This window comes from Caenorhabditis remanei, chromosome I (assembly GCF_010183535.1).
Source record: "Caenorhabditis remanei strain PX506 chromosome I, whole genome shotgun sequence".
NCBI lineage: Eukaryota > Metazoa > Nematoda > Chromadorea > Rhabditida > Rhabditidae > Caenorhabditis > Caenorhabditis remanei.
This window is the reverse complement of record NC_071328.1, coordinates 1,067,331-1,077,859: the sequence shown is the minus strand read 5'-3', so window position 1 is coordinate 1,077,859 and position 10,529 is coordinate 1,067,331. Positions and strand designations below refer to the sequence as shown.

General features: G+C 37.5%; 2 protein-coding genes across 2 annotated transcripts; one reads left to right on the top strand and one right to left on the bottom strand.

Moving 5' to 3' along the window:
• Positions 1–4,481: 4,481 nt before the first annotated feature.
• Positions 4,482–7,142, top strand: GCK72_000139 (uncharacterized protein; the record flags this gene model as incomplete). The annotated part of the gene is made up of 5 exons (XM_053722293.1): positions 4,482–4,523; positions 4,591–4,641; positions 4,941–5,126; positions 5,860–5,988; positions 6,966–7,142. The coding sequence occupies 5 exons, from the start codon at positions 4,482–4,484 to the stop codon at positions 7,140–7,142; spliced, it is 585 nt and encodes a 194-aa protein (XP_053590938.1).
• A 913-nt stretch (positions 7,143–8,055) lies between these two features.
• Positions 8,056–9,757, bottom strand: GCK72_000138 (uncharacterized protein; the record flags this gene model as incomplete). Its single annotated transcript, XM_053722292.1, has 3 exons — positions 8,056–8,355; positions 9,374–9,453; positions 9,697–9,757. 3 exons carry the CDS (start codon positions 9,755–9,757, stop codon positions 8,056–8,058), a joined length of 441 nt encoding a protein of 146 aa, XP_053590937.1.
• Between the last annotated feature and the right edge of the window lie 772 nt (positions 9,758–10,529).

Sequence of the window (10,529 nt, the reverse complement as noted above, 5' to 3'; positions counted from 1 at the left end):
GTATATTTAAATAGTTGAGTAAAATATCAAATACTCTTCACCTACATCAAAATCTTCCCGTTCTAGACAAACCGAGATTCTAGAAATTTCCAAAAAATATGACCGGATATTCAAGCCATGACTATGACGGCGCCCACCTAGAGTCATTTAATCTTCTGATATATTCATTTCCCCCCGTACTTTTTCGATACTCTTTTAATTTCCTGTTATGAGGGACCGTGATTTTCCGAAAAATACGGAAGAACACAATATTGTTTGTCTGCATATGGTCATCTAGTTGTCTAAACTGATCTATTCTCTTATTCATATCAATTTTTGTCATGATTTTAGACAAGATTTGGCGTTTTCACGTTTTCAGGCGCATACCTTAACGACCTGAATCCAAAAATATAATTTTCACAAAATTTCGACAGACACAGGTGAATCGCGACTTACGTATTATTTGTCACTTACGTATAATTTGTACCCATTAGACGTACATTTGGAAAGTCGCGAATGGCTTGTCTACAATAGATGAACTAAAGAAGAGTGGCGAAAATCAGTTCGCGACTCACCTATTATACATGAACTTGAGTATAATTCACGAATTATTTGTGATTTATACCTCACTTACGAATAAATCATTAATTATTCGCATGATAAGTTGTACCCAGCCCCATAAGTCGCGATTCACCTGTGGAATCCATCTGGGTTACGGTAGTTCGAAGTTTTACCTAAATTGTTACATTTTCTAGCCTAAATTGGCGGGAATTTTCAGAGTATTTGAAAAAAGTTTTTTTTTCGAAACTTTTCTCAAACTATTTTTGGTACATTTTACCATTTATATTTCAAAATATACTCTACAGACTACTAAAACTGTAGTCTCTGAAAATTGGAGGCAAATTCGAAGATGATTTTTGCAAATAGAGAAATGGTGAGGACTTTTTACAAAAAGTTTATCGAGGACTAGTTTTCCCAATATTTGGTTTTCTAGGCCACACCTTCCCAAGATCCCTGAAAACCCTAGAGACACACCCTAAACAATTTTTTTGAACAAAATTTGAAAAATTTTATCTTTAAAAAAACCTTAAACTAGAACACCTTACGTGTTTTTAAGTTCTACCTAGTAAAAAGTTTTCCCCCTTTTTTTCTCCAACACCTCCAACATAAAACTACCTAAATATCCAATGTCACCACACCCCCTTATACCCAGACCCCAACAACAGAAAAAGTTGTCCCCCCTCCAGAAGTAAGTAACTTGAAAAGGGGGGTGCTCAGTGCCCCCCTAGGCAGGCACAACCCCTCTCAAATTTCGAATGCAAGAGATTTGTGCTCCGTGAGCATGGGGGGAGCTCGGGGAGCAAAAACGCAAAAAAATTTTTTTTTGCTTTTTGTGTTTCACAAGCCCCTCCGGAAAAGCGCAAAAAAAACACAAACATTTTGTCTTCTCGTTTTCATTTTCACTCTTTTCTCTCCTTAGATCGATTCGAAAAATGTCTCTTGGGAGATATTAGACACACACACATACATACACAACTTCTGGAGAGCTTCTGCCCCCTCAATGTTTGTTTTGTGACGTTCTCTCCAATTATTTTCTTCTTATTTTCTTCTTATTCCTGAAAGAAATATTCAGAAACCCCTCTTTTTTTCCGTACTACTTACGTTTTTCTTACATGCGCTGGCGCGCCGTCAGCCCCTGTCTGTGCCGGGTTTTTTGTTGTTTCCCTATTAAATTGTACATATATTCACTCCTATTCCCCGAAAAAATAGAAAGAAACCATCAAAAACCACCCAAAACTTAAAAAAAAAAGGAGTCTAGCGCACCTGCGGCGCGTCGACAGGTCGCGGAGAACACCGCGCACCTCTACGCCCTTTGCCACGTGTTCTCAAATGTGCGCACGTGGCCGAGTGGTTAACGAGGTAGACCGGTAGGTGGAGGGTTTGGAGTTCGATTTTTTCTGGGCTCATTCTTTTTTTTACTTTTTTTGAAATGCACTTTTTCGATGTCTGGAACCTTTTAGAACACTTTTTGTTAGAGTTTTCCCCCTCGTCACACATTTTTTGTTGGATTTTTTTCTTTAAAACGCCATGTTTCGTGCGAAAAGTCGAATCGGAAGTCGACGGCGACTTCCGATTCGCGCGAAAACTCCCCGACTATGTATAGATCTAATGCTTTGAACTTTTAGAGTCAGAGGAATGGATGCCACAGTAATGACCTGATATGGAAAAAGAAGAGATTTAGCAGTAGAGCGCATTTTAGAAAATTGAAAAAGAAAGAAGAAAAAAGTGCATTTGGATAATTGCGTTTTATTGGATTTTTTTCGGGCGGGGGAATTTGGTTTGGTGAGGTCCGTAGATCACGACTGCAAGAGAGCTTCCACTCCGTAAAATGTCATTTTTCATTTTGGATTGACGGAAAACGGAAATTTCCTATATTTTCCCCAATTTTACGGAAAATTGACGTTTTTCTTTTGTCTTGACATCATAATATATTGAATCCTTCCAGGTTTCCGTTCAATCTTTCCATTTTTGAGCCTAAAAATTTTTCATTTTTCATTTCCTACTCTTAAACCCACTTTTAATCAAAACTAAACCTACCACAATACTCGTTACAAAAAGCAAAAAATATTGGGAGGTCAAAAGAATCGAACCCCCGATGGTCAGATTACCAGCCGGACTCGTTCCCGGGTACACCACGAGTGGCGGCCGGCGGTGCGGAACACAGAGTTGTGATAAGGCTGCCGCCTCCGCCGCTTTATCACAACCCTCGGAGTCGCGCAACGGTCGGCGCACCTTTGGTGTACCCGGTAACAACTCTGGCCAGTAATCTAAACATCGCGGGTTCGATTCTTTTGACATTCCATTATTTTTTGCTTTTTGTAACGAGTATTGTGGTAAGTCTCTTTCCCTATTTGGAGCTCCAGAACATGACGTGACCTCTTCTAGAATTCTTCTAGAATTCTGAATCCATCCTCTACTAAAACCCATTGGATATTCTCTTTGAGAACCCAACCACAATACACAAAAACAACATTTTCTCTCCATTTTCTTCTTTTTTTTCCATCTCTCTCACGAGTTTCCGCTCCTAAAGAAGAGCTTTTCCATCTCCCTCTCTCAATCAGATAACATGCGTTTCTCCTCTTTTCGTTTTTCGAAGAATCCAATCCATTAAGCCGCGAAAGGAAAAAAGTGGGCGTGGCCTACTTTGATTCGAATTAAATGGGCAGGAGGAGTACCTTCTAGAAAGTAGTTTCTTTCACTATTTATTTTTCTGCGTAGTTTGAAAATTTTGATCGGCAAAATTTTTGATCTACACATTGCTTTTAAAAATGCTTAAAACAAGCCGCCCGAGATTCATGATTCATCAAAGATCGCATTCCACTTCGAGGTAGGTTATTTTAAAAAAAATTATCTGAAAAAATTTTTTTTTCATAAAAAATGTTTTTGTGTTATTTGGAACATCCTCTATAAGCTCTGGAGACCCCTTTTTGACCTACTTACTCGATTCTTCACTTTTTCCCTCTTCTCCCCCTATGATGTCGTCCCTCATCATAATCACATGATGGGGCACGGACTCCTCTCCTGAAGAATCTAAACGCAGGAAAATCACGTAGATGGCAAAATTGACTGAAAAGAAGGTTTCAGACATCGAAATAGTGCATTATAGAAAAGAAAAAAAAGAAAAAAAAAGAATGAGCCCAGAAAAAAATCGAACTCCAGACCCTCCGCCTACCGGTCTACCTCCTTAACCACTCGGCCACGCGCGCACTGTTGAGAACACGTGGCAAAGGGCGTAGAGGTGCGCGGTGTTTTCCGCGACCAGTCGACGCGCCGCAGGTGCGCCAGACATTGTACCACATCGTAAATACATGGCTATGGGTGGTTTTTGATGAGGAAAAAACACTGAATATATAATTTTATGAGAGGAGAAATAGAAAAACAAGAATATAAAAGAAAAAAGTTATTTACCCTCTCGAATGTTCTACTCTTTAAAAAACACCGCGTAAATAGGCGTGTCAACTGCATCTCGTTAGGCAAATGAGAAAATGCGATCATTTTTTCTCTCATTCTCATTTTTACTGCTGAAAACGCCACACGTCTCTCACTATTACTACTTTCTATTGAAATTCCCGATGATTCTATTGAGATGGTGTGTTTTTTTTTAGAAGGTTTAGACAGTTTGGCGGTTTTGAAACTAAAAAATTCGAATTCAGCGTAAAATTTTACCCTACTAAGGCTGTTACGCGACGCTCTAGGACCCTCTGGCACCCCAGGAAGGCCCCGTGGCCTAGAATTCCAAATTTTGGAAAACTAGTCCCCGCACTCAAAAACCATCATATCATACCATATTCAACTTCCTGAGTCCGAATTTCACATTTTCAGCCCTCAATTCCCTCGTTTTGACCTTGAAATCCATAATTTTTTGCAGTGTGTCCGAGAAGGGCGCCTCGTTCAGCACACCACAGGCGAATCGGAAGAACAAGGTGAATGGAAGTAGAAGGATGAGCGATTCGAATAATGTCGCCTACAGTAATGGGTCGAAGGTGAGGGGGTGATGGTGGCCGAGTTTTCCATGGCCGAACTTTTTTCGAAATAATTTTTTTGTTTCAGAAATCCTTCGAAGGCAACATTGAGAAGTGGGAGCCGAATGTGTATGAGAAGGTAAGTCTGTGGGGTTTTCTAGGTTTTCTAGGCCACTAGAACATTAGAAATTGAAAAGCATTTAGTAAAAACAAAAAACAAAAACATTTTGGTCGGGGCAAAACTCGAACCCCTGACCCACCTCCTATCTGTCTACCTCGTTAACCACTCTGCCACGCGCACACACTTCAGATATCACGGTGGAGGGCGTAGAGGTGCGCGGTGTTTTCCGCACCTTGTCGACGCGCCCAAGGCACGCCAGTCTCCATTTTTTCAGATTTCCCTCCTGAATATCACTGAAATAACCCCCGTTTTTTCAGGAACTTCTACGCCGTACGTGGTCTGATGAGTTTGATAATCTTTACGAGCTGGGATCCGCCATCTACTGCTACATATTTGACCATAATCCGAACTGCAAACAACTGTTCCCGTTCATCTCGAAATATCAGGGAGACGAGTGGAAAGAGTCGAAGGAGTTCCGGTCGCAGGCGTTGAAATTTGTGCAGGTATCGTTTATGGGAATTAACACAAAAAATAAGAAAACAAAGTATTTTTCAAAAAAAAAATTTTGAAATTTTTTTGTGCCAACTTTGAGGTGTCCCCTTGGTGTCACGATTTGTCCCAACTGTCCCATATTTATATTTTTCTGGTAGACCATAAGACGGGCTACATTTTTCTAGTTGGCAACTTTTTGATAGCTATTCATGTTTTTAAGATACACGTGTTTGAAAATGACTCTTTTTTCACTTTGGTTCTAACTTTTACATGTCCCCTTGGTGTCACTTTTTGTCCAAACTGTCCCAAATTTATATTTTTCTGGTAGATCAAAACAAGATCTCCATTTTTGTAGTTGACAACTTTTTGATTGCTCTTCACGCTTTTGAGATATGCGTCTTTAAAGAGGGGGAGGCGAGAGAGTGTGCGAAAAGAGGAGGGTGTCTCGCTTCTCTGCGTCTCCTCCCCCTCAGCTCTCTCATTCGTTTAAGTCGGCTATCTTTAAAGGCGCATATCTCAAAAGCTTGAAGAGCTATCAAAAAGTTGTCAACTAAAAAAATGGAGATCAAGATTTGATCTACTAGGACATATAACTTTGGGACAGCTGGGACAAAATGTGACAGTAATGGGACATGTCAAAGTTGACCGATTTTTTTACTTTTTTTTCCAAAATTTTTGGTATTTTTGGGTCCCCGCAACGAAAATAAGTCAGTTTTTTATAATTAAAAAAAAGAAGTTATCCAGACGCTCGCGCAAGTGGTCAAAAACATCTACCATATGGAACGGACGGAATCGTTCCTCTACATGGTCGGACAGAAACATTGCAAATTTGCTGATAGAGGATTCAAGCATGAGTATTGGGATATCTTTCAGGTAAGGCTTCTATAAAATATTGAATTAAAGCGTGGCCTAGAAAACCAAGAGTTTGAAAAAGTTAGGCCACGTAACACTTTTTCGAAGGAACACAATTTTTAGCGGGTTTTCCACGTTTTCTAACAAAAAATCAGTAGTTTGAGCTTCCAGACCCTTGAAAACGCAAAAAATCGAAAAAAAAAACTTGGTGGCCTAGAAACCCAAAAATTTGAAAAAGTTCGGCCATCAATTTTTTTTTGAAAAAAAAAACGTATTTTTGGGGTTTTTAACGATTTTCGATGCAAAAAACCCCAAAAAATTGAAAACAGAAAAGTTAGGCCACCAGTGAAAAAGTTCGGCCACCATTTTTTCCTGGAAATTACATTATTTTTGGCGGTCGTTTTCACATTTTCACACAAAAAATCATGAATTTGAGTTTTCAGGCGCTCTAAAAAAGCTCAAAAACTCAAAAATATTTTGGATGGCCTAGAAAACCAAAAGTTCGGCCATCAGGTTTTTTTTTTGAAAAACAGCAAATTTTAGTGGTTTTGACGATTTTGAATGTATAAAAACAATTCAAAATTTCAAAAAACTCAAAATTTACAAAAAAAAATGCGTGGCCTAGAAAACCAAAATTTGAAAAAGTTCGGCCACCGAATTTTTTTTGAAAAAAAGTTATTATTCGTTGTTTTTCTAATTCTTCTCATGAAGACCATGAGTTTGAGCCTCCAAATCCTCAAAATCTAAACATTTTCCAAAAAAACTGCGTGGCCTAGAAAACCAGAAATTGAAAAGTTAGGCCACCGAATTTTTTTTTGAAAAAATCGTATTTTTGGGGTTTTTAACGATTTTCAATGCAGAAAAACACCAAAAAATTGAAAACAGAAAAGTTAGGCCACCAGTGAAAAAGTTCGGCCACCTACCAAAAAAAATTTTTTTTATCTAAAAATTCAAATTTCCCGCTTAAATTCCTCATTTTCAAATATTTTTTCTTGCAGGACGCAATGGAATTTGCACTGGAACACCGTCTCTCCACGATGGCCGACCTCGACGAGGCGCAGAAAAAAGACGCGGTGACGGTGTGGCGAACGTTGGCACTGTACACGACAGTACACATGCGAAATGGATTTATCGACGGTCTGAAAGGTGTCAACAAGTTTCCGCCGTTAGTCTGAAAATCGATTATCGATTTTTCGAAAATTTTCGAAAAAAAATTTTTTTTTTTGAAATTAAAAATTTTTTTTCCCCCAAAATCAATTTTTTATATTTTTATGTCTTAAAGCCTCTTTCCCACTGTGATTTCTCTGTTTTCCCCCATTTTTTTCTGTAATTTTTCGCTTTTTTCACCACCACTCAAATGCAAACGCGCCCCACCGAACTTTACGCGGGAAATTTGAATTTTTGAGTTCAAAACACGATTTTTTTCAATTTTCATTGATTTTTTGGTAGTTTTTCACATTTTCGAAATTCCCAAACATTTTTTCGGTGGAGCGCGCTTGCATACCCCGTGAGCGAGGGACTCCAGTCATCAGCTAGTCAGGGATATTTTTGAATTTTTAAATTTTTTTTCATGTTGAGAAAAAAATCGATAAACCTCATTTTTTGTAAATAATTAATTTTTTTTGTGTATTTGTAGTGAATTTCTGGAAAAAATCGATAAATTTTTTTTTCTAAGTTTCGAAAAAATTTGATCTCAAAAAAATCCGCCAATTCCTGCTGATTCCAATGGTGGTATTTTCAGAGTTTAAAACGCGCTCTATCGAATTTTACAAGCGGTTTTCTGTTTGGTGGCCGTGGCCGCGAAAATGCGAAACCTCGCCCACCAAATAGAAAAATCGCTTTAAAATCCGACAGAGCGCGTTTTAAACGATGTAAATACCACCATTGGAATCAGCGGGAATTGGCGGATTTTTTGAGATGAAATTTGAAAAAATTTTCAAAAAATTTCAAAAAAATGAAATTTTTTTTTCAAAAATTTACATTTTTTTCAATTAAATAAATCACTATTTTATAATTAACCTAAACAATGAATACCAGTACAATAAGACACAATAAGTATATTAAATACAAAAAATTCAAAAAAAAAAATTAATGGGCGGCCTCTTCGTCCTTCTTGAACTGTTCGTACTGTTGCTCGGTGAGCAATTTCTTGAGCTCATCCTCCGATTTCACTTTCAGTTTGTACAGCCATCCCTTCTCGAATGGACTCTTATTGATAAGCCCCGCCTCCTCTTCCAATTTCACGTTTTTTTGGGTTACTGTACCCGAAATGGGCGCGTAAATGTCGGATGCCGCTTTGACTGATTCGACGGCGCCCGTCGAATCACCCTTTGAGATTTCGGTGCCCTCGTCGGGTAGTTCGATGAACACGACGTCGCCGAGTTGTTCCTGGAAAATGCGCTCTATTGAGAATCGACGTCGTGTAGTCCTCGTGGACAAGTCAATTTTTGGAAAATAGGAAAATGTGCTGATTTTCGACAAAAGTAAGATTAAAATCATGAAAAAACACAAAAATCTACGAAAAACGAAAAATCGGTCGTGTACTCCTCGTGGACAAGAGGAACTTTTTTTGGAAAAATGTGGTTTTTGGTCGATTTTTGGTCAATTCTCATAAATTTTTTTGTCAAATTGAGTGTTTCTTGATGATAAATTGAGAAAAATCACAAAAAATTATAAAAAACGAAAAATCGATCGTGTAGTCCTCGTGGACAAGTCAATTTTCGGTGGATTTTTTCGATTTTAGCCATTTTTTTCTGTTTTTGAAATTAAATTGAGTGAAATAGCTCAATTATAAGTAAAATTAGTGTAAAACCATGAAAATCGGTTGTGTACTCTTCGAGGACAAGTCTGGTGGTGTTATTCCAGATTTTCGCATATTTTCGCATATTTTCTTACAATTTTCAAAAAAAAAATTGGAAAACAATGCCACACACTTCAAACTTGCTATTTATGACTGAAATTGACAAAAATCGACCTAAAAAACCCAATTTCCCGAAATTCCTCTTGTCCACGAGGAGTACACGGCTGAATTTCGGTAATTTCTTCGATTTTTGTCAAACTTTCACGATTTTTTACGATAAATCATCTGAAAACACACAATTTGACCAAAAATCGACAAAAATCGACCAAAAACCACGAATTTTCCAAAACATTTTTTCTTGTCCACGAGGAGTACACGGCTAATTTTCATGATTTTTCAGGATTTCGATCAATTTTTTTCGAATTTTCATGAAAAATCATCTAGAAACACTTAATTTGCCAAAAAAACAAGAAAAATCGACCAAAATTCACATTTTCTCTAAAAAATTTCCTCTTGTCCACGAGGAGTACACGGCTAAATTTTATGATTTTGATCAATTTTTTTCGAATTTTCACGAATTTTCAGCTGAAAATAAGGAGTACTAACAGTGGCGAAGTCGGTGATGCCAACGGTGCCGACACCGTTCTCCACGACCACCCATTCGTGCTTCTTCGTGTAGAGACGGCCTGAAAATTGACTTTTTTTTCTAAAATTTTGAAAATATTTAATTTTTTGTATATTTGCGCGTAGAAGTGAACACCGCGACGAGAAAATGCGGAAAAATGAATTTTTAGAGTTAAAATTCGCAAAATTCAAAAATTCAAAGTCTGCAAGTGCGCTCTAATGAGAAAATGCGATTTTTGGCCAATTTTTCACATTTTTAGGGCTAAAAACCGCGATTTTTCGCGATTTTCACCCGAAAAACCAACCAGAAGAGGCGAATCTCACTGCGGAACGGAGGGAAGGTGCGGAACGACGAAGAAGGCTCATGCCTGAAAAAAATCGATAATTTTTTTTCGATTTTTGATGGTTTTTGGAGAAAAAGAAGAAATAAAGTGTTGCGAATTGTATTGGGCAAGGGTCTCTTCGTCGTTATCAGTGTGTTCTGTAGATCATAAAATTTGCGGCGGGCATCAAAGATTAGATGATACTCAAAAACGGCAAAAAACATACAAAAAAACGAGTTTTCAGTCGGAAAAAATGCTGAAAATGTGATCATGGCCGAGTTTTGGGTTTCTAGGCCATCGATCTAACGAGGCCTAGAAACCCAAATAGAAAAAGTTCGGCCATTATCACATTTTCAGCATTTTTTGGACTGGAAACTCGTTTTTCGGTGTTTTTTTCGCGGTTTTTGCGTATTTCCATAAAGATTTACATGTTTTTCTACTCATTTTGACCAAAAAACTTAAAAAAAACAATTTTTTGAAAAAATTGAAATTTTGGATTTTTAGACAAAATTTTACATTTTTTCAGTTTTTTCAGGGTTTTCATGAAGTTTTACAGCAAAAAACTAACAAAAAATGTGAAAATTAGAGGATTTGAGCAACAAAAGGAATATTTTTATGATCAAAAACCGTTTTTTTTTCAGATTTTTGCAATTTCAAGAATTTTTTCAGTTTTTTTCATATTTTTAGCCTAATTTGACTATTTTTTCTGCATTTTTCATGTGAAAATACCCAAAAAAGCTCCGTTTCCTCAAGTTTTTCTAGTTTTTCTCTCGATTTTTAGTTTTTTAGTGTACTTCGTTCAACTCGCCTGTTCT